The sequence below is a fragment of the Microcaecilia unicolor genome, chromosome 2 (genome assembly GCF_901765095.1).
Source record: "Microcaecilia unicolor chromosome 2, aMicUni1.1, whole genome shotgun sequence".
Classification (NCBI taxonomy): domain Eukaryota; kingdom Metazoa; phylum Chordata; class Amphibia; order Gymnophiona; family Siphonopidae; genus Microcaecilia; species Microcaecilia unicolor.
The window spans coordinates 587,029,391-587,053,926 of NC_044032.1; the positions used below are offsets into that span (position 1 = coordinate 587,029,391).

General features: G+C 42.9%; 1 protein-coding gene across 1 annotated transcript in view; it reads right to left on the reverse strand.

The window, feature by feature from the left end:
• LOC115462204 (15-hydroxyprostaglandin dehydrogenase [NAD(+)]-like) overlaps nucleotides 1-24,536 on the reverse strand; it is a 101,485-nt gene that overhangs the window by 50,192 nt on the left and 26,757 nt on the right. Inside the window, exon 5 of the mRNA XM_030192219.1 lies at nucleotides 6,835-6,931. Within this exon, the coding sequence (XP_030048079.1) occupies nucleotides 6,835-6,931 (97 nt within the window). The remainder of the gene's footprint in view (nucleotides 1-6,834; nucleotides 6,932-24,536) is intronic.

The window sequence follows — 24,536 nt, forward strand, 5'->3', positions numbered from 1 at the left end:
TTATCGGCTTGGATGTTATTGAAGTAAGTCCCAGCATGTTACACTCCTGGCTAAACTCAAAGCCCTTTCAGCTCCTACTGAATAGGAAACAGTGAAAAAGGATTACTTCCTTTCTCTACTCAACCAAGACCCTAATTCTTCTTGTATTTTTTGCATGGTCAAAAAATTGAGTGATCCCTTGTCTGTATCATCAGTGCCTACCAGTCTTACTGCTCATTTGTTATCTGCAGCATTTGCTTGCAAAGTAACTACCCCTCCTTCATTGTATCCACTACTCCCCTTTCTTCTGATTTGGAACTGTAATCCATGCAGTATCCTACTCTGAGTGGTGGGTTTTATTCGTTCAATATTCCCAATACTATGGAAGTTAGGAAAGTGGTCTCTGGGATACAGTCTTCCACTGCCCCTACTGATCCTCCTATTACTCATGTACTTAAGAACTTTCTTCTTGCTTTCCTCCCTAATCTCCACTCCATTGTCACCACAAGTCTCAGGACTGGTCATTTCCCCTCTGCTTAGAAACAAGTTGTCATTTACTCCTGTCTGAGGAACACAAAAGCTGACCCAACTTTTTCTTCTAATCCAATTTTTAAGTTTCCATAATATCCAAAGTCACTGAGAAACTTGTAGCTAAACAATTAATCTTGTACATACATCCAAAGCAAATAGGCTTCTACCATCACTACAGCACTGAGTGGGCACTGCTGGATTCTGTTTAGATCAAGCTAGAAAAGAGTCAGGAGATTCTCCTTCTGAGCCTTGGTCTCTCAGCTGCTTTTGATCTCATTGATCATTCTCTTCTTCTTCAGAGACTCTCTCCAACTCTCAGGTGCCATTCTCCACTGGTTTCAGTCCTACTTGGGGCTTAGATTACTCAGAGTCTTTTGGTCTGGCTTCTACTCTGCCTCTTCATAAATGCATTGTAAGAGGATCTGTCCTTTTTCAATATTTTTCTAATCTCTCTTGCCCTTCTCATTCAGTCCCTAAGAAAGATATTCTTCAAACATGCAGATGATATTCAGCTTTTTTTTCCCCTGGAAAATGTCTTTGTATGGGCTCCCCCTTGAAATATTACATAACATTGTACTATATTTCTATACCACTAATACCATAAAGTTCAAAGCAGTTTACAAAACTGAAAAGAATATCCAAATCATGCCCTTGGGAAATCACATCAAAAAAACTTCCTAAAAAGCATGGTCTTCAAATTTCTCTTAAATAAAGGAAAATTAGACAAAATATTAAAATATGACTCCAATTCTTTCCCATAAACCAGATAAAATAGCAGACTGGTTAGCTACAAATGGTCTGAAACTGAATTCTTCAAAGACAGATATTGTCCTGTTCTCCTGATACTCATCTTTTACTGTTCCCAAGTGTGTGTTGTTAGGGGGTAGCCTGGAGGGTAATTCTATAAAGGGATACCTATTTTAAAGCATCAAGAAGGACCAGGTCATTTTTTTTTAGCTATTCTATAAAGGAAAGTAGGCACCTACTTTTCTTTATAGAATACTAGCATAGCTTGACAAATGCATGTGTTTATTTTAGGCATGACCACTTACACCAGCCATAGAGCAGATGTAAATGCTCGCACCTAGATGCTAAAAAAATCTTTTCCTAAATTATAGTATTCTATAATTTAGATATGTAACTGTATGCCCCACCCACGTTTCACCCAGACTTCGCCCATGCATATGCCGAACTTCAAATGAGGAGCCATCACATTTAGGTGCCATTATATAGAATAGTGCAGTGTTGAAATGTTGGTATTTACACAGATATGTGCACACATACATATGTATATGATGGTATTCTGGTCATTTATGCATATCTTTGGCACCTAAATATAATTCCCTCCTTAATTTGTTAACTGTGTAAGGGAATGGATAGGGAACTGGGTGTAGACTGCATCTTGCAAGTAACTCATGATATTAACCATTACTGCTGGATGGTGAGCCCTAGGATCACAGCCAGATTCCCGGCCACAGCAGACAGGTCACTTCTGGAGTGGAAGGAGAGGAGGCAGGACAAGAGCTTGGCACAGAAAGAAGCTAGGAGATAAGGCTGAAGCTTGTCAAGGTGGGAACCAGCAGCAAAGCAGGAACTTGGCAAAGCAGGAACCAGGAGACAAGCTGGACTTTGCAAGCAGGAACCAGGAGACAAGTGGAACTTGGCATAGCAGAAACCAGGAGGAACCAGTTGCGAATGCACACAAGGTGGGACCAGTAGCGATCCTAGGTCGGCTGCCACCTGGGGCGGATCACCGCTGTGCCCCCCCCGGGAGCAGCGGCGCAATGACACCCCCCTCCCTGGCGCATCAACCCCCCCCCCCCCCCCGGGTGCATTCTTGGCTGCTGGAGGGTGCAGAGAGCAGGAAGAAACCTGTTCTGGGGCAGAGGGCGCAGGGAACCAGCGGAGTCGACAGGTGCGCGGCTGCTCTCTGCACCCTCCAGCAGCGTGTACCTGGGGCAGACCGCACCCACCGCCCCGCCCTTGCTATGCCAGTGGGTGGGACTGAGCTCCTTTAAAAGTGCTCAGTCCCAGCATGACACCCAAATGCACCACCCCCCAATGTCCCACCACTAGCCCTATATCCAGCAGACTGCGGCACCCTAGGAGGGTGTGTATGGGCACAGAATGCCAGGAAGATGCTGTCACACAGGCCTCCCTGGTAACTCCAGCGGGGTCAGGGCTGGAGCTACACAGAGCCGTGAGAAATGGTACCTCAGTAGGTGACATTAAGTACAACCATATTATCTGTAAGGTTCTTAATGAATGCAAAATGGGGTTTTTTTCTGCATTAACTGCATGGGCAGACACTTGGAATACCCCAACAATTAACACAGAAGCTTTGCAGTTCCTATGTGGTAATGTAGGCGATTACTTTGTGGTAACTGGAAACTTTTACAAGCATTTTCAAAACTGTCTTCTTTGCTTTGATTGGATATACTACCTAGAGAAAAATCTAGTGCAAATTTGAAAAATGGTATAAAATCCATAGGTAAATTTATCAATGGACTTTCCATTTGCACATCTTTGGAAACTACCCCAAAAGTCATTTTTATGTGAAATCACTTGTTATTTCTTCAAAAATCCACTAATATTTCTGTCCTGATTGTAATGTTCTTAATGCAAATCCCTTCTAGTCTGTCAGTTTTCAGAAAATTAATTCAGATGCATTGGTTAAGAATCGTTCCTCACCTGTAACGGATGTTTTTTGTAGACAGCAGGACTAATCAGGCACACAAATGGCTGGGGTCAACATACATCATTAGGGCAGAGTAGCTCTTCCAGAGTTCGGAAATTAGGGCTATAAGGGGCATCACAGCCATAACACATTTCATTTTATCATGTAAATTATATAACACAACTTTCGGTGAACACTGCAAGTTGTGTTATTCTTGGAAAAATAATGCCAGCTATAAGCAGCCAATACTTTTCCTGGTTGGGAGAAACAAGCCACTTCATAAAGGGGCCAGGCAATAATGCCTAAACTCCCCTTCCCATGAAGCCCCCCCCCATCACATTCTACCACCCTCTTCAAAGAGCAGTCTTATCAGATTCCCCTTAAAGCCCCCCTTTCATATATCCTTCACAAAGGGCCCCATTTAGGGGTCAAGCTGACATATAAACACCTTTTGTCTTATATGGCAGCTTGATCCCTATCGGAAGTAAAGCAAGACTACTGCTAGAGCTCACCAGTGCCATTTTGAACCCATCATAGGCAGAGACAGGAGTGACTGTATCCCCAAAATTTGTAAAAGTAGGCCTGGGGAGGGAGGCTATAGGCAGATGGGGTGACTTTGAAGGAAAGGGGATGCCATTCGAGGGAAGATGGGTAATGGGGGGGGGGGGCGGGGGGGCTCTTAGGGGGATATGTAATGGGAGATGGTTAAAAAAATGAAGTAAAAGAGGCTATTAGAGGCAAAGGAATATGTTTCAAACAGTGGAAAAAGTATCCAATGAAGAAAAGAAGAAGCAGCATAAGTGCTGGCAAGTTAGATGCAAAGTATTGATAAGGAAGGCTGTAAGAGAATTTGAAAAGAAATTACCACACAGGGAAGAACTCAAAGTAATAATTTGTTCAGGTATATCACAAACAGAAAGTTTGTGATGGAATCAGTGGGACTGTTAGAACATTAAGCAGTAAAAGGACATGGCCATCGCAAAGAGTCTAAACAAATTATTTGCTTCAACCTATACTAAAATGGAAGAGATCTCCTTGTGCTAGAAATGGTGTTCAAGGTTCATAATACAGAAGAACTGAATCAAATCTCGAGAACCTACATTACATTATGGGTAAAGCTTACAGGCTGTACATACCTTATACAATAGTTCAGTGCAGCTTATAACACAATAAGGAAAATCTCCCAAACTTACATCAAAATATAAACATGAAAACTTACAAATGATCAAGACTTTCCAAATTTTAAAAACAACCATGTTTTTAACAGTTACAGGAAATCCTATAGTTGGACTCATGAAGAACAAAAGCTGGGAGTGAGTTCCCCCATTTTGCACCTTGATAGGCAACCTTAACAAAAATAATGTCTTATAATGTACCCCAAGGGAGGAGAGAAATTGAAGCAACAAAAAATGTCTATAAGTTTTTAAATAATTCCTATCAAACACTGTGATGAAAGGTGTCATATATTGAGGGTCCTGACCATAAAAAAATTAAAGACAAACCAACACAGCCAAATTGACAAGTTGAAGAGCAGAAAATTACCTGGGCCAGATGGTATACACCCCAGAGTAGCTCCATCTCTGGCCGTCTTCAAATCTAGGCTAAAAGCCCACCTTTTCGATGCTGCTTTTAACTCCTAACCCTTACTCACTTATTCAGTACCCTTATTTTATCATCCCCAACTTAGTAATTCCCTTATCTCTTATTTGTCTTGTTTGTCTGTCCTAATTAGATTGTAAGCTCTGTAGAGCAAGGACTGTCTCTTCATGTTCAAGTGTACAGCACTGCGTACATCTAGCAGCTCTATAGAAATGATAAGAAATCATGAATAAACAGGTGGATAAAGGTAAGCCAGTTGAAGCAGTGTATCTAGATTTTCAGAAAGGTTTTAATAAAGTCCCTCATGAGAGATTCCTAAAAGAATTAAAAAGCCATGGGATAAGCAGCGAAGTTCTGCTGTCAATTGGGAATTGTTTAAAAGATAGAAAATAGGGGGTAGATTAAATGACCATTTCTCTCAATAGAGAAAGGTGAAAAGTGGAGTGCTCCATGAATCTGTACTGGGACTGGTGTTTTTTAAAAATGTTTATAAATGATCTGGAAATGGGGATGATGGGTAAGGTGATTAAATTCATAACACAAAGCTATTCAAACTCCTTAAATCATATATTGACTGAGAAATTGCAGGAAGACTTTGGAAAATTGGAAAACTGGGCATCCAAATGACAGGTGAAATTTAATATGGGCAAATGCAAAGTGATGCACATTGAGAAGAATAATCCAAATCATAGCTACTTGATGCTGGATTCCATATTAGGAGTCGCCACTCAAGAAAAAGATCTAAATGTCAACGTGGACAATATGTTTAAATCTTCTGCTTATTGTCTGCTGGAGGCCAAAAAAAAGAAACAGAATGTTAGGAATTATTAGGAAAGTAATAGAAAATAAGACTTAAGAGGTTAGGGTTCTTCAGCTTGGAGAAAAGAAGGCTGAGAGGGGATATGATAGAAGCCTACAAAATCCTGAATAGAGTAGAATGGGTAAGTGTAAAGTAGTACTTTTAAAATGCACAGGAGAAAATATTTTTTCACTCAACAAATGGTTAAGCTCTGGAACCCAATGCTGGAGAATGTGGTAAAAACAGCATAGTCATAGGGACAGCCACTACTTATCCCCTGGGTTGGTAGCATGAAATCTCACTCTTTAGGATTCTGCTAGTTACTTGTGACCTAGATTGGCTAATGTTGGAAGCAAGATGTTGGGTAGATGGACCACTGGTCTGACTGAGTATTTCAATTCTTATGTTCTTATGGAATGTATCTTCTGGGGGTCATTGGAGTAGGGCAAATACCTAATCACCAGCCTTTTTAAAATGCAGCTCAGGTCCATCAGGCTGCAGATTTATGTCTGATACTCTGGGGCAATATGAATAGCACAGCTTGTGAGATTGACCAATAGGAGGGTGAACAGCAGGTTTTAGCCAACCCACGGGTCTGCGGCTGTGAAACACGGCATACTCGCCCAAAAAGCCGTGACCCGCGACTTTTGAAAAATTCCCACGGGAGGAAGCAGAAATCAGTCCAATTCCACAGACATGGCAACTTTAAACAGGCTGTCAGTGAATGTATTTAATTGACTTCTGCATGCAACTGAGGCCGTAAAGAAGAGAGATGAGTTTCTGTGGAGGGAAATATCAGTGGATGTTTCCTTGGCTCAGTAATGGAGTTGTGTGATGTCTGCCAAAGCGAGCAGATCACAGATGACAGAGGTGTGAGAGGTTTTGAGGTAGTTGTGGGAGAATGTCAAAGAGGACGGAGCTTAGTGATGAGAAAAGCAGTGAGAGATTTGACAGAGTTGAATTCACTGACATTTGGTAGTTGTTCCTGAGGGAAAGGGAAGAAAACCAACCCTTTAATACTCTTTCTCCTTGGGTAAACGATCAGGGCCCCAGAGATATATAAAGGGGGAGGGAACAACAGAGTTGGCCCCAGTAGGGACATTTGTCAGGCAACCCCCCCCCCCCCTCCCCAAATCAAGAAAACACACTGGAGGGGGTGTTACACAAGGTTCATGCCCAAGTACTACTGTAGAAAGAATTAATTGGTTGAGATAAACTTTCTTATGGTTACGTAAAGAATTAGTCTTACCTGCTAATGATGACATATTAAGAATAAGACCCCCTTCACCTCCATTTTGTGTGCGCATATACTTTAGGCCAAGATGTGTTCCTCGTATCATCCCGGTCTGAAATTTAAATCAAAGGTATAATAAGAAAGACCTGAAAATGACTTTTCTTTTGCTCAATTACTGTATATAGAATAAAAAGTTTCTATGAAGGAAGAATGCTAATGCTAAGTAAATATGGTTTACTATTTACTACTGTCCTCTTCCATCAACTTGATTTGATATTGGTTGTGATTCAAGGAGACACACATAGCATATATTTTCTCCTACAAGTTAAAAACTTGTCTTTACCCATAATGTCAGAATAGTGGATATACTGGGGTAGGTGCCTGTGTTTTCATATTTTTTTTTATTTTTTTTATTTATGCAATTAAATTTACAAAGAAAAATAATCTTTGAAAGAAATAACACCAAGATTTTAAGAAAAATCAAAATTGAGGAAATAATCACAAAAACACAAGAAAATGCTTGGTTAAGTAGTACACAATTAGGAGGGTTCATGATGAAATTCCAAAGGAAGTTGGACTAAAAGAAAATCATAAAAAGGAAAATACAGGTAATCTTCCCTATTTTATCTTGGTTAGCTAAACAATTGGATCTACACCCTTTCTACCCTGAGAGTTCAGAAAACTGCGTAACTGGAGAGGTTCAAAAAACATATATTTCTTGTCTTTAAAGAGAAGAATACATTTACAGGGAAAACGTAGTTGAAAGCATTTAGTGATAACACCTCTTGTCTCATTCCTGTAAATTTCTTCCTCCTTTCCTGAGTCCATTTGTAAATGTTGGGGAAAATCAGAATTTATGCTCCTAGAAAGGTAGGTTGAGATTTTTGATAGTCTCAATAAAGTTTCTTTGTCTTGTAAGAACATGAAGGAAACCAAGAGTGTAGCTCTAGTTTTAACTTCCTCCACCGCCTGTTCTTTCAATGTAGAAACATCCAAATTATCCAGTGAGGTTTCTTGTGGAGATTGTTCATCCTGTTTTTCTTGAACTTTCTCTAATTTCAATGGTATTGCCATATAGTATAATTTTTGACCAGGTGGAAGAGAGTTGTCTGGATATTTAAAGTTCTCCTTTAAGAATTTTTGAATTCTCTAGGTGAAACAAATCTCGAATATGGAAAATTAGGTATTCGTAAATTTAAATTTCTCAATGAGTTCTCCAGATTTTCCACTTTACGGTGAAGTAAAAGTCTATCTCCTGTAAACTGAGCTTGGTTTTCTTGTATTTTAGCCATCTCAGCTTCCAGCTTAGTTTGTTTAGTAGTAATAGTTTCAGTAACTTTCTTAACTTCTCTTATTTGCACAGCATTGTTTAAGGCAACAGACACAAAAGAAGTACAGACCTTATGCAGGGTTTCAAGGGCTGTCCATATTGATTCCAGCGAAATTTCTTGTGGCCTCACTATTGGCTGAATTGCAGAAGCACAAAGAGCAATTTCATCCTTAGTATATGCTGTAGAAATAGCTTCCTCTGTTGCTTCCTCCCGACGCCATAGCTAAAGAATGCTGGATCCCTTCCAAAAAGGGCTGTGGGGTTAAAACTACAGCAGCAATCTTTTCTGACGCTTCTGAAGATGAAGTTTGCTTCCCCTTCAAGTCTTCCTTTAAGTGAAGTCTCGGCATATTAACCTCATCCGGTTGAAGGAATGGAGGGGTTGCTGGTCCTGCTGGGCTAAGCGATGAAATGCTTTCCAATCTGGGACTCTTCCTAGTAATGGAAGCAGAGAAGCCCAATATCGGGGAAGAAACAGCAAAGGCTGTTATAGAAGTCTGATGAATATGAGGACTTTCTGGCTTCAGGAGGGGAAGTCCCTTTAGCTTTCCCTTCCTCTTTGGCATGCTCAAACAAGAATAAGAGGTAATGTTCAAGATTAGAAAAATTAATAGGAAAGCGTTCTTAACAGCCAACCTGTATCACCACTATCTTGAATCCTCCTTCATCTATTTTTAAATTTGATAGTAGTAAGGGGTTAGGTTGAGAAAGGGCAGGATTTAGGGAAAATGTATGTAATCAGGAAGAGTGGAAGGTTTTATTAATGAGGGGAGGGTAGATAAGGTAAGCCCCGAGGAGAGGGTGAGATTTTGAATGATGATTTCATTTGTGAACTGCTTTAATAGTTTCCATTAACATGTAAGTGGTATAAAAAAACTTGTATGAATAAATAAATAGGTATGATATAAAGAAAACATAACGTTAAGATATGGACTGAATCTGATGTATTTCCACTAATAGAAATCTGTCTTCCGTGATTGTTTACATAAGGGTAAAAAAAAAAAAAAAAAAAAATAAGAAAAGCACTAAGATATAATCATTAAAGTGTGTTGAAATCTGTCAGGATTTGCCCAGTAATGAGGACTATTTTACATGCCTGAACAGAAACAGCACATTTTCTCTTTCCTCTTCACTGATCACCATGTTCGGGCACTTACAGTTCTTGCTAGGAGCTGAGAAAATATGTGTTCTCTAAGGGTAAGGGGCTGTCTGGTAAGGTTTACCTCTTTGTGGATGATACTAAAATCTGCAATAGAGTAGAATAACATGAGGAAGAACTTAACAATGCTAGAGGAATGGTCTTGAATTTGGCAGCTAAAATTTCATGCTAAAAAATGAGACAACAGTACAGTTTAGGGGGTGAAAATGTTTTGTGCATGAAAGAGGAGCAGGGTGTAAATGTGCAATTTAATTGAATAATGACCTAATTAGCACCAGTAATTGGCTTTTTAACAACAATTATTGGCACTAATTAGGTTTAATTGGAATTTATTCTCTTAAATTTAGGTGTAAGTAAAAAATAGGGGCACGGAAATGGGAGGATCATGGGCTGAATGGGAGCATTCCTAGCATTTACATCCATTGTTATAGAATAAAGGGGACACACGCCTAATCTAGGCATGTACATTTGCACCATGTTTCAGTTGGTGCAAATGGCCATATGTAAATTTAGATGTGATTTAAAAAGGGGCATGGAAATGGGAGGGTCATGGACTGAATGGGGGCGTCTCTAGCATTTATGCACATTGTTATAGAATAAAGGGGATACACGCCTAATATAGGCATGTACATTTGCACCATGTTTCAGTTGGTGCAAACGGCCACGCCTAAAGTTAGGTGCAATTCCTGGGTATATGTGCTATTCTATAAACCGCACCTAACTTTAACTAAGTCAGTTTTCTAAAGTTCTTTTTGGATGAAAAGAGCTGAAAAGTTGTGTTTATTTCCTAAATGATTCAGTTACTACTACTACTACTACTATTTAGCATTTCTATAGCGCTACAAGTCGTACGTAGCGCTGCACAAACATAGAAGAAAGACAGTCCCTGCTCAAAGAGCTTACAATCTAATAGACAAAAAAAATAATAAAGTAAGCAAATCAAATCAATTAATGTGAACGGGAAGGAAGAGAGGAGGGTAGGTGGAGGCGAGTGGTTACAAGTGGTTACGAGTCAAAAGCAATGTTAAAGAGGTGGGCTTTCAGTCTAGATTTAAAGGTGGCCAAGGATGAGGCAAGACGTAGGGGCTCAGGAAGTTTATTCCAGGCGTAGGGTGCAGCGAGACAGAAGGCGCGAAGTCTGGAGTTGGCAGTAGTGGAGAAGGGAACAGATAAGAAGGATTTATCCATGGAGCGGAGTGCACGGGAAGGGGTGTAGGGAAGGACGAGTGTGGAGAGATACTGGGGAGCAGCAGAGTGAGTACATTTATAGGTTAGTAGAAGAAGTTTGAACAGGATGCTAAAATGGATAGGGAGCCAGTGAAGGGTCTTGAGGAGAGGGGTAGTATGAGTAAAGCGACCCTGGCGGAAGACGAGATGGGCAGCAGAGTTTTGAACCGACTGGAGGGGGGAGAGGTGACTAAGTGGGAGGCCAGCAAGAAGCAGATTGCAGTAGTCTAAACCAGAGGTGACAAGGGTGTGGATGAGGGTTTTGGTAGAGTGCTCGGAAAGAAAGGGGCGGATTTTACGGATGTTGTAAAGAAAGAAACGACAGGTCTTGGCAATCTGCTGGATATGAGCAGAGAAGGAGAGAGAAGAGTCAAAGATGACCCCAAGGTTTCGAGCTGAGGAGACAGGGAGAATGAGAGAGCCATCAACAGAAAAAGAAAACGGGGGGAGCGGGGAGGTGGGTTTGGGGTTTTCAAGTAGCAGGTGGTGGCCTGTTTACAGCACTTTTGACCAGTGACAGCATTTGCAAACATGATGTATGTTTTTCTCTGGGATGTTCCCTGTGTTTTTTTTACTTTGAAGAAGAACATTTTTAGATTTCATCTGCAAAAAGGCTCCTGAGGCAGGATTTTCTGAAGTTGAAACACAGTCCCGTGTTTTTGCCTTTTAATAAACTACATCCTTGATAACTCATCATATTGATGTGTGATCAAAGGTTGGAAGACTCATTCATTTTGCTTTATTGATAGTATAGTTGTGATTGAAATAGGTCTAGATAAAAAATGTCCCAGTTGTTGCTCTAGACATTTTTATCTTGTTCAATTATCCCAGAAAAATGTTCAAATTCTGGGTCCGCCAAAATCCCACCCAAAACATGACCCCATGTGATTCAGACGAACTGCGGAGAAAACAATCTCATATCTGAGTTTCAAATAAACAACAAGGAGAATCACGGCAAATGCCGACTCCCAACAGACTGTAAATAATATTCACTCGGTCGCTCAAACATATATATAGCTGTGAGGAATAATGTTGCACTTGAAACTATTGATGCAGCTCATCACTGAAATTCAGTGTTAATAGAAAAAGGATACACAAAGATAGTGAAAGAGACAAAAATATCACAAGATGACGCTCTAAAACTTCCAATATTTATTAAAATCCAAAACTCGACATGGGCTGTGCTTTGGCCACTAGGCCTGCATCCAGGAGTTGATAAACAATGGGGAGAATCATGGCAAACGCCAACTCCCAACAGATTGTAAATAATATATACTCGGTAGTTCAAACAGCTATATAACTGTAAGGAATAATGTCACACTTGATGCTATTGAAGCAGCTCATCACTGAAATTCAGTGTTAATAGTAAAAGGAGGACGTCCAGCATGAACAGCCATTTTGCAAACTAGAACGTCCAACATATGAATGGTGAAAAAAACAGGGAACAAAGGTATCAGTTTGGTAGCATTCATAGAATAATGGCCATAAAGACATCCCCGCAGAGCAGAAGAGTAGCCTAACGGTTAGTATAATGGCATTTAAACCAAGGGACACAGGTCTAAATCCGTCCTTAATGCTTTTATTTTGTAGTTATGAGCCCTTCATGAACAGAAAAATACTCACTGTACCTGAATGTATACTACTTCAATAGCCTTCAGGCTTGCAAGTGACATATATTTAGGTACAGTAGGTATTTTTCTGTTCCTGGAGGGCTGACAAAAAAATTAAAGTGGAATTTGAACCTGGGTCCCTTGGTTTAACATCCACTCTACTAATCCCTAGGCTACTCAGACTCGTTACCTACTTTGCTAAGAAGCTGTCATAGAGCCTGAGGAGGGGGACAGCAACCATTGGGGGATTGAGGTGTCATGCCTCAATCCTACCAGTGGTCAGTTGCTCAATCAGAGCACTTTTTGTACCCTTGACAGACTGAAGCAAGTCTAAATTAGGATGTCCTTCTTTTTGGGCTTAGACGTTTCTTTCCATTTGGTAACCACTGTTGGATGTCCTGATTTTGGGCCCTCCCTCGTCCACCCAAAACACATCCACAACACACCTCCTTGCTATTTGGATGTACTAGTTCTGGACATCCCTACTCTGCCTTTGTAAAATCGAGATTTGGATATTTCAAACACATGGTCCTTCATTTGGGCATTTTGAGATATCCGTATGCTTAGAAAATAAGCTTCATAGTAAATGACAGCTGGTAAAGACCTGCACAATCCATCCAGTCTGTCCAAGAAGTCAGCCAGAGCCATATTATTATTGTGCCTACAGCAAAGTAACATTCATTGTCAATACATAATTAAACCAACAATCTTGATGGCATTCTATTACCTAATGTCAACCTGAAGATGTCTTCCCCTTCTCCACTAAGATACACAGATGCACTTTTGGCATATGATATGTATGTGATATGATGCTGATATTTGATCCTGACTTGCCTTTGCCATTTAAGGGTCACAGACCTAAGATGTTTGTCTTGCAGTACCGTGAGAGGTTGCGGCAACTTTCTCTAGGGGTAGGAGCTGGGGGGGGGGCTTGCTACTTCCTGATGCCCCACTAGACCACCATGGAGGTCAGGTAGGCCCAAGGGGGGTCCAATCATGACCAGGAGGTGGAGGTGGGGTTGGGGGTGGGATGGGACTGCTGTCAGGGGGGGCTGTTTTCAGGGGCCATGGGACAGAGAGAGACCCTTTTTTTAATGCGGGTCCCAGCCCAATATTCACCCAGGGCCTGCATAAGGATAAGTGGGTAAATATAGGAAAGCTTTTGAAGTTTTGAGCTGTCCCAATTTCACCCGCTTAACTTATGTGGGCCTCAGCTGAATATTGCCAGCGCCCACATAAGCCCTGGCTGCTCCCCAGTGCTGACCCTTGGCCTGCCCCAGAATGGCCCATTTTTTTTGGTGGGGGGGCAGTCAAATGCAATATTCAGCAGAACTCCCTGCTTTAGTGCCATTGAATATCCATGGTTAGGCAGTGACAGGTGATTTAACCGAGCAGGAGAGGCCCCATTATCTATAACTTGCTCTATCCCAATTAAAATTGGTTCAAAGTGATATACAGCTAAACACATAATAATAGAAACAAAATTAATAATGAAAAATGTAACTGAAAAATCATTCTAACTCATCTTACTACTTCCAGATGCTTCTGAAAAAGAAAGGCTTTCAAATACTTTCAAAATAATGATTATAAAGATTGTTGTTTAATGATTAAAGTTAAGGTATTCCAAATTTGCACAGTCTGATATAAAAAAGAATATTTGAAGACTTTTTTTGGTAACAAACACCCCTACAGGAAGGGAAAGACAACAATACTGATTATTCAATTGAGAAAAAAGTTGGTTAACCAGACAAGCAATAAATTTGATACATAAACTGAAGCAACACCAAATTAAATCTTATAAACAAAACAAGAGAGCTTGAACAGAACCCTAGCTCTAACACTCAGCCAATGAAAAGATGCTCAAATTTGATGATACATAAATTATTCTTGCTGCCACACACAATAAAAGCTGTGCGCCGAAACACGGCCTCTGTCGAGTCAATGATGAAAGATTGATGTACAAGATTCATACAATTAAAGGACTTGTCCCACTTTTGAAGGCTCCTAGTACCTTTTCTGTTTCTTAGATTTTGCAGTAACCACACAAAAAATTAATGTGTGGCAAGTGAAAATCTAACGCAGGAAGAATTAGGGGTGTGCCCAGCACTTACTTTGCAGCTCCCATATTAAAATGTCTATTTAGGAGACACTAACTAGACCTGTGCTAACTGCACACATGATGGTTAATGCGCAGTATGTGCCACATGCTACCTGCAATTTGCTCTCCATGCACATTCACCACCTAGGCCCTGCCTAGTTACCAATCCCCAACACAAAATACTCTTAAGAGGGAATTCAACATATAGCGCTGAAAGTTCAATGCCGAAAAACTTGGTTGTCCAGACTCTATATAGCACGCCTAGCATTCCACACTGAAATCTAAGCATATTCCATAACAGCGCACATAACTTAATTGGTTAACAAGCTAATCAGCATTGTTAACACCTAACAAGCAATAATGAGCACTAATTGGCAATAATTAGAATTTACGTGCACAACTCGCTACGTGTATTCTGTAATGGACTATGCCTACATTTTAATGCATGCAGTTAAAAAGGGGTGTGGTCATGGGCAGAAAAATGGGCATTTCGTGGGCATTCCAAAATGTACGCGCATTGTTAAAGAATATGGCCCATTCCACGTAAATCTAAACACAGGGATTTACATCATATTTTCATTGGTGTAAATGGAGGTGTATAGTTTTAGGCACTGGGATATCAACTAGGTGAATTCTATATACCATGCTTAAATCTTACAGAATACACTTAGGCGGAAATGTTTTCCACACAGGTTTTTAAGCATCATATAGAGAATCTGGCCCTAAGCACTATTCTTTGATGGGAGTGTGCCCTTTAAAGACTAGTGTTCAGTGCAGATTCTGCTCCTAACTTTTGGGTGCCATAGTTATGCCTGCTAAAAACAGGTGTAAATGCCAGTGCCCAACTTAGGCGTGATTCAAGTGAATTCTGTAAATCTGTGTACAACTTTTTGGAATGTCTCTGACACACCGCTGTCCACAATCCTTTTCACATAAGTGCGATTGAAGTTAGGTGCCGTGCTTTACAGAATAGCACACAGAGAGATGTGCACAAAATTTTAAGACTTCCCATTAACATCAATAATTGGTTGTTAGCACCCAAATATTAATGTTGCAGAGCTCATTAGTCAACTTATACAATACAATACAAAAAATGGTAGATGTTTGTGTAGGAGTAGACAACTATCATATATTGTGTTTTAAGGGGAAAGTCTCGTATAGTCACCAGGGCCTCTTGTATTATTGCACTCGCCAATGAGGTGAACCCCTACAGGTGACGATTTTAACCATAGATAAAACCCCCTTCCTTCCTAAGTGTGCAAAAAATTTATTTTTTGTTTTTATCTTTATCTTGTTTTGTTTTGCTGCTGTGTTGCTTAGTGCACTTATTCAATCACCCTCGCACACTCTGCATATCTTCTAAACGTCACTATGCTAACGATGGCAGGCTCAAAATCACTTATCTGAGTGTTCCATTGTGCATACAAAACGCTGGACCCCGACAGGTGCCTGTTTCATTTTTCAAGCTTTGTCACGGGATATGTTTCAATCATTTTTTTATTAAGTGAACATAATCAGTTGTAACATTTCACATTACATAAGCAAGTTCCATAACAGCAATTGGCATATCTTCACATTTTGTATTTTTATTGATATTAGTATTTCCCCCCCTAAACTACTCCCCCTCCCCTCCCTGTTCCCTACCCCCCTTCCACGCCAAAGCCTCCCCCCCCCCCTTTTTTCCCCTTATATATCCAATAACAAGCAGAGGTTACAGGAGCAGCTGCAACGGGGATTATAGGTTCAATATCTGGCTCCGGACCATTGGGGTCAAGGTTTCCCAAAAGGGTGCCCATCTGCATTCAAATTGTTGTCTTCTTATCCGTGGCTGGTTCCGCATTGCCAGATGTTCTGTACGTAAATGTATAAGCATTTGAGTTCGCCAATATTGCAGTGATGGTGGTTTGTTCCCCAGCCACTCCTGCAGGATTGCTTTTTTCGCTACTACTGTAGCTCTTTTTACAAAGTCTGTGAATCCCTTCGGCGTTGGCTTGCTTAGCCTTGGGTGTCCAAAAAGCAACTTTGGATCATATGTCCATCTTCGGGACCAGAGTTCTGTCACTTGCTGCAGTATACTTTTCCAAAACCAAACCACTCTTGGGCATGTCCAAAACATGTGAGCCAATGTAGCGCCTTCTTGATGGCATTTCCCACATGCTCCATCCGGTGATGCTCCCATATGGAAAGCTCTTCTAGGCGCCACATATATCCTTAGTGTGAATATATATTGTATTTCCCAGTGCTCTGCCAGTTTTGTGGTCTACCAGAGCGACCACACATGGTCCTTAAACATAGTCTCAGTTATCTGGCTTCCCAGATCTTGGCTCCATTTTGCCGCGTAGCCCATGTAATCCAATTCTGGCATTGTATCTCGGATGTGGCGATGATGATAGGCCATGGGCACTTTCAATTGCGCCCCCAGCAACATAGCAGCAGCCAGTTCTTCCCTCACGTCCTCGGAGAGGTCTGTCCAAGTCAGACTGGACACATAGAGGCATATTTTCAAAGCACTTAGACTTACAAAGTTCCATAGGAACCTATGGAACTTTGTAAGTCTAAGTACTTTGAAAATGAGCCTCATAGTGCCTCAGCTGGTAATAATGGAAATAGTCCGCTGAATTTATTTTGAACTGAGCTCTCAGTTCTGGAAACGTTCTGATACGCCCTTCATCTGTGAGCACATGATATAGGTATTCTATCCCCTTTTCCTTCCATCTGTTGAATACAGTATAACTTGTCCCAGGCTCGAACCCCGGGTTGCCACAAATCGACAGGTAGGGGGTAGTTTTAGGCGAAAAGCCATGCATGCGGCAGATCCATTTCCACACCGCTTTCATCGTAGGCAAAATATGTGACTTCTGTAGGACTGCTGGGGGATGTTGCTTGCTACCATGCAGAAATCCTGTAAAGTTGTCTGGGCCAAACAAGCCTAATTCCATAGTGGCAACAGAGTATTCACTTGTCTTTCGAAACCAGTCAATTAGGTGCCTGATTCCACAGGCTACCGTTAAGTATCGCAAACTCAGGAGGCCCAGGCCCCCGTATTCTCTTGGGATCTGCAGAATCCGCAGAGCAATTTTTGCTTTCTTTCCTTTCCAAAGGAATTTCTGCAATATTTTGTTTATTTGCCGTTCCACTGTCCTTGGAAGATAAAGTGGGAGCGTTTGGAACACATATAACCATCATGTTGTATAGCGCTATTCTACCAAGCAAAGAGAGCGGGCGGGATTGCCACAGCTTCAACTTGTCCGCCATATCCTCCAATAGCCTGCTCACATTTTGGGCACACACTTGAGCCAGGTTCTGGGGGATTTGGACTCCTAAGTACTTGATTGCCTCTTCAGCTTCTTCCACTCCCAGTTCCTCTAACCCTGTGCCTCCCACCCCACGAGAGATGGTGAGCCAATGTGATTTGTGTGCATTTATTTTAAACCCTGAAAGAGCACTGTATTGTTCTATCCATGCCCACAGCTGCCTCAATGAATTCTGGGGGTCCCTCATCACCACCAACAGATAATCCGCAAATGCCAAAGTCTACACTACCTCTCCACCCACCTCTAGCCCCTTTATCTGCTCATCCGTCTTCAACGTGCGGAGCAGTGGCTCAATAGACAGCAAGAACAATAAGGGTGAGAGGGGGCACCCCTGACGAGTACCCCGTTCTATGACTATAAGGTCTGTTCGCACTCCATTAATTAATACAGAGGCCGTCGGCTTAGTGTATAATGTCTGTACGGCCTGAAGGTACCAGCCATGCATGCCCATATACTTTAACACCCCAAACAAAAATTCCCATCCTATTTTATCAAATGCCTTTTCGGCGTCGAGACTGAGGAGGACTGCAGGTACATGATTTACTTGGCTGTAGCTCATTGCCATCAGCAATTTATGCACATTAGTAGAAGAATGTCTGCCCTTCACAAAGCCCACTTGTTCAGGCCCAATTATATCTGGTAAGTATTGAGCCAACCTGGTGGCCAAGATTTTTGCTAATATTTTTATATCTACATTCAATAATGAAATTGGTCGGTAGGCCTCCGGTTTGTCCCTTTCTTTACCTGGTTTGGGTAATAATGATATTAATGCCATATTATTGTGAATGGGAAACCTTCCTGTCTCCACTGCGTCCTCTAGATAGTCATGCAGTGCCAATAACGCTTTCTGGGGTATCATATTGTAAAATTCTCCCGTGAATCCATCAGGGCCCGGGGCAGAGTGATGTGGTAATGACTTTATGGTGGCTTGGAGCTCTTTACCAGTGATTGGGCCATTCAGTGTCTGTAATGCTAGTACAGAGAGTTTTGGCAACTTGGAGGCTTCTAAATAACTCATGAGGGATTCTTTATCTATGTCTTTATATTTTTGATATATTTGGCTGAAATGTGCTCGGAATATATTTGCTATTTTTTCGCTTTTCGTATGTATTTTACCTTTCTCGTCCTTTATGGCTGATAGCACTCTATTTCCTCCCCATGTTTTCACCACTCGGGCAAGCAGGGTCCCAGTTTTATTGCCAAACCTATGCAGCCTGTACTTGTGATATATGGCCCCCTTAAGTGCCCTTTCTTGCAGCAGGGAATTAAGTGCCACTTGTGCTGCTTGCAGTTGCTCCCTATGCTCTTTATTTGGTGTTTGGGTGTACTTGCGTTTGGCCCTCCTCACCTTTGCCTCTAACCTCACTATAGCTGCGGTTAGTTTTCTTTTCCGCGCACAGGCAAATGCTATTATATCTCCTCTCAGCACCGCTTTTGCCGTCGGCCAGTACAACTCTGGATTTTGTTCATGTTGCTTATTATGACTGGCAAACTCCTCCCACTTTTTGTTCACATATGCTTTAAAATTTGCATCAGTCGCCAAATAAGTTGGGAATCTCCACCCCGCTTGCCCCTGGTAAAACTTTCCCGCCTCTAAATCGAGCCATACCATGGCATGATCTGTTATTTCTTCAGGCCCTATTTCAGCTGCATAAACTTTTTGAAATAGTTTTTGCCCGACTAGAATATAGTCTATTCGAGATTGGGTGCCATGGGCTCTCGAGACATGTGTAAAGTCTTTTTCACCGGAATGCAGGACACGCCAAACATCCTCTGTATTTGTTGCTATCATGAGGCGGGATAGCGCTCTAGATTTAGGGCCCCCCCTATGGGCTTTCCGTGGGTGTGAGCAGTCTAACTGGGGGTCTGCTACCATATTCAAATCTCCCAGTATCAACCGTTGGAGTCCCGAATATTGATTACAGTGCTGGATTCATGGTAAAATTTTTGGTTATATGTGTTGGGGCCATATACTGCCGCAACTAACATATCCAGGCCCTGGAGCCACATGCGCACCAACACGTATCGGCCCTGAGGATCTTGTACCAGCAGTTTCGTTTTGGCTGCCAGGCCTTTGCGCACTAAAATAGCTACTCCCCCATATCTCCCTTCTGAAGAAGCTGCATACACCTCTCCCACCCAGTCTCTAGCTAACTTTTGGTGCTCTTCCACTGTTAGTCGTGTCTCTTGCAGACAAGCTACGTCCGCCTTATGTCTTTTAAGTGCGTTTAAAATTTTGTTCCTTTTAATTGGTGATGAGAAACCCCCAACGTTCCATGTTATGAATCTCGTTGTGTTAGGTTGGGTCATAATGTTGTAAGGTTACTCTCCTTCCACGTTCAAACTTAACAGTATGGGGTCTAGGCGCCCAGCTCCACCCAGTCCCCCCACTCTTCCTTCTGCCTCTACTTCTTCCCCTCCACTCATGTACTCTCTACAGTGTTATGTCCTTCTCCCATCCCCCCTCTCACTTCCCCTCCCATCCCTCCCCACTCTTCCCCATCCCCCACCTAAACCCTTGCATTTATCCATCTCCGAACAAGATAGATACTGAGATCACATACAATTTGCCAGGGACCCCCGCGCCCTACAAATAACATTCTAAATTCAACATACCTTCAAACTCAACATGTCTATAAACCAATTTTTACATATAATAACTTTGTCATTTTAGCGACACTCACAGGTTACCTTCTACACTCACTGTGCATGTCCCGATTCAGCCTTTTGCCTGAGCATCCGGCAAACTTTGTAAAATTTTTGCCACGCCAGCCTTTGCAGTCTCTGCACAATCATAAAGTTGCCAGTGTCCATTCTGCATTATTTTTAGTGTGGCCGGGTATAACAACATGCACCTGATGTTTTTCTCATACAGCTGACGGCATAGTGGTGTAAACTGCCTCCGTTTCTCCTGCACAGTAAACGAGTAATCTTGGAAAATGCGAACTTGGTGTTCTTCATATTGTAAGGTGTCCTTCTTTACTCTGTAGCCACGTAATTTCCACTTTATGGACATAGTTATGTAGTTTAATAAGCACTGCTCTTGGTGCTCTGCGGCCATCTTGCTTCTTGCCCAATCGGTGTGCCCTTTCCAGACACAGCAGCCCCGCACTGTCGGATAAGGAAAACTCTTTCTTCAGCCAAGCTTCCAATAGAGTAGGAAGCACCGCGTCTCCGATCGATTCTGGTATTCCAATAAGCCTTTAATTCGACCTCCGGGAGCGATTTTCAAGATCGTCCACCTTTTCTGATAACATCCTCACTGTGCTGGCCAGCTTGCTTCTTTCTTCCGCAGCTGAAGGCCCCGCATCTTCCAGAGAAGAGACCCTCCGCTCTAGGTCTTCTGTCCGGTTTCCCATTGCAGCCAAAAGTGTCTCAAATGAAGCAAATTGCTCTGTCAGTTTTCTCACCTACATTGCTAATGTTAGCTGCTGCAGCTGCTCTGGGGAGAAGAACTGCCCTTCTTGTTGTTTTTTTGCCTCCATATTTCCGGTTTGCTTTGCTTTCTTTTTCTCTCCTTGATTTCCTTTCCCTACCATACTGCTCGGGAAGGCTGACAAATATCTGTCCATTGAGCTGCAAATTTACAGCAATAAAATGCTGATTAGGTGTTAAAGGCAATTACTTTAATGATGTTAAGGAGGGAGGGTCCTGGAGAGCAAAGGAAACAGCAGGGCCGTGCTAACCCGGTAAGCGAGGTAAGCATGGCAGGGGGGCGCTTCCCTCTGGGGGGCGCCGCCGCACCATGCTCACCTCGCTCGCCCTCCCGCAACATCCCTTTTCTTTTTTTTCTTTTTAAATTTACCTCCGTGGTGGCGGTTCCGGCAGCGCAGCGTCAGGGAAGGAGGCGGCGCTCCAGACGTCTCTAGTCTTCCCTTCGCTGTGTTCCGCCTTCTTCTGATGTCAAGGATGACGTCAGAAGAAGGCGGAAAACAGCGAAGGGAAGGCTAGACGTCGGGAGCGCCGCCTCCTTCCCTGACGCTGCGCTGCCGGAACCGCCACGGAGGTAAATTTAAAAAGAAAAAAAAAAGAAAAGGGATGTTGGGGGGAGAGAAGAGGGTGAGCAGTTGAACAATGGGAGCGGGAGGGCAGGGGAGAAACGACAGCATGGATGCGAAGGGGGGGGGGCATGGATGCGAAGGGGGGGAGAAGAGGGCGGGCCAGGCTGGGACATGGGAGAGAGAGGAGCATGGATGCGAGGGGGGGTCATGGAAGGGAGAGAGGGGACTTGCTGGAAAAGGATGAATGGAGGGGGCAGGGGACAGAGGAGCATGGATGGGCATGGATTGGGAGGGCAGGGCTCAGGGAGAGAGGGGAATTGCTGGAAAGGGATGAATGGAGGGGGCAAGGGACAGAGGAGCATGGATGGGCATGGATTGGGAGGGCAGGGCTCAGGGAGAGAGGGGAATTGCTGGAAAAGGATGAATGGAGGGGGCAGGGGACAGAGAAGCATGGATGGGCATGGATTGGGAGGGCAGGGCTCAGGGAGAGAGGGGAATTGCTGGAAAGGGATGAATGGAGGGGGCAGGGGACAGAGGAGCATGGATGGGCATGGATTGGGAGGGCAGGGCTCAGGGAGAGAGGGGAATTGCTGGATAGGGATGAATGGAGGGGACAGATGGGCATGGATGGATATGGATTGCAGGGCAGGGCTCAGGGAGAGAGGGGAATTGCTGGAAAGGGATGAATGGAGGGGCCAGGGGACAGAGGAGCATGGATGGGCATGGATTGGGAGGGCAGGTCTGTCAGGGAGAGAGGAGAAATTGCTGGACCTAGAGGAGAGGGAAGAGAGATGAAGGAGATGAAATGAGGGAAAAGGAAGAGAGGAGAAAAACTGCACATGGATGAAGAAAATAGGCAGAAGCTGAGGACCAGAAATGAAGAAGAAAGGAGGAAAGGAAAGAAATAAATGGAAAGGAAGCCCTGGAAATGGAGTTAAGAGGACAGATAGCAGCAGAATCAGATACTGGGCCAGCATGATCAGAAAAAGAAAGTCACCAGACAACAAAGGTAGAAAAAAATCATTTATTTTCATTTTAGTGTTTGGAATATGTCCACTTTGAGAATTTACATCTGCTATCTTATTTTGCAATGTATAGCAATTTCTTTCTAAGAATATTGCTGACAATTCCTGTCAGTGTGGCAAGTGGTGAGTGATCATTTTCACGGGGGGGGGGGAGGGGGGGTGCCGCCGCCGCCGCCAACTGATAGTCTGCAGGGGGGGCGCCAACTGATAGGCTGCAGGGGGGGGCGCCAGAGACCCTAGGCACGGCCCTGGGAAACAGGTCTTGCTCCCTCAAGGCATCCATGATCTTTGTCAAGGGATATAATGTAGCACCGGATATTAACTCAACCTCCTTCTCAGTTAGCCTCCATTCGTCACCTGTAGGGGTTTACCTCATTGGCGAGTGCAATAACACAAGAGGCCTTGGCGACTTTCCCCTTAAAACACTATATATGATAGTTGTCTACTCCTACACAAACATCTACCATTTTTTGCATTGCATAATATTCCTATTGGCATCTACATGATTAGTGTGTGCTAATTTTTAGCAAACGCTAAAAACGCTAGTGCACCTTAGTAAACAGGGCCCTTAGGTTTTCTTTTTATCCATATTAGAAGGATAATATGCATGATTTTAATGGGCTGTTCTGACTAGGCAAAATATCCCAACGGTTAAAGAATTAAAAGCATGATAAAAGCATCAAAGAACTTTTTATTGCAAAAACCTGTTAGAGGGTATGGCACTGGTTTTGGTTTGCTCATCACAGTAAGGCATGATACATGAAATGTCCTAATTTGAATGAGTAGATTTCTGTAACAAATAAAGGGCCTCTTTTGCCAAGCTGCGCTATTGACTCCCGTGCAGCAATGTCAACGGAGTCCATTCAAAGTGAATAAGCTTTGTCGGCATTACTGCATGGAGAGCCACTAGCATGGTTTGATTAAAAAAGGCCCAGAGTTCACTATCAGGCTTATTTTCGAAAGAAATCACCGGCCATCTTCCGACACAAATCGGGAGATGGCCGGCCATCTCCTAAAACCAGCCAAATTGGTATAATCGAAAGCCGATTTTTGGACACACTCGCCAGCATTCCGTCACGGAGGCGGCCAAACTTCAAGGGGGCGTATCAGCAGGGTAGCAAAGGCGGGATGTGGGCGTGCTTACAAGATCGCCGGCTTCAGCTGATAATGGAAAAAAGAAAACCGGCCGGTTTTACTTGGTCTATTTATTTTCACGACCAAGTCTCAAAAAGGTGCCCAAACTGACCAGATGACCACCAGAAGGAAGCGGGGATGACCTCCCCATACTCCCCCAGTGGTCACCAATCCCCTCCCACCCCCCAAAAAAACTTTAAAACATTTTTTGCCAGCCAGCTCCATGACAGCAGTATGCAGGTCCCTGGAGCAGATATAAAGCCACGTGCACTAAACTGCACGGAAGAGTCCTTCCCTTACCAATCCCTTAGCTAATCGGTAAGGGAAGGGCAGGCATGAAGGAAATCGCATGCAAATGAGCTGTTCATTTGCATGCGAATTTCCTTCCCTAGGAGGGGAAGCCAGTCGGCCAGCTCGTAAAAAAAAAAGGATCTTGCTGATCAGTTATGTTATGACTTACTTGTTCTGGAGTGCTGTATTTTGTGATACTGTTTTGAGAAATGTTCAATAAAGACTTCAGACAAACACGTGTACTTTTCCTTAATGGCCGCCGTTCTTCCCAAACAGGGAAATCAAAATTGTTTTTCCTCACAGCTTTTTTTAGCAGTAACAGTGGGATTTGAACAGGCCACCTCTGCATTACAAGACCAGTGCTGTTACTACTTGGCCACAGCTCCACTTACTTGGATGTCCCTCCCTTTTGATTATACCCCTTCAGGTCTCTCTCAGCCAATCACAGCACGTTTAGCTGTCTGTGAGTGGCTGAGAGAGACCTGGAGAGGCATAATCAAAAGGGAGGGACATCCAAGCAGTGGCGTA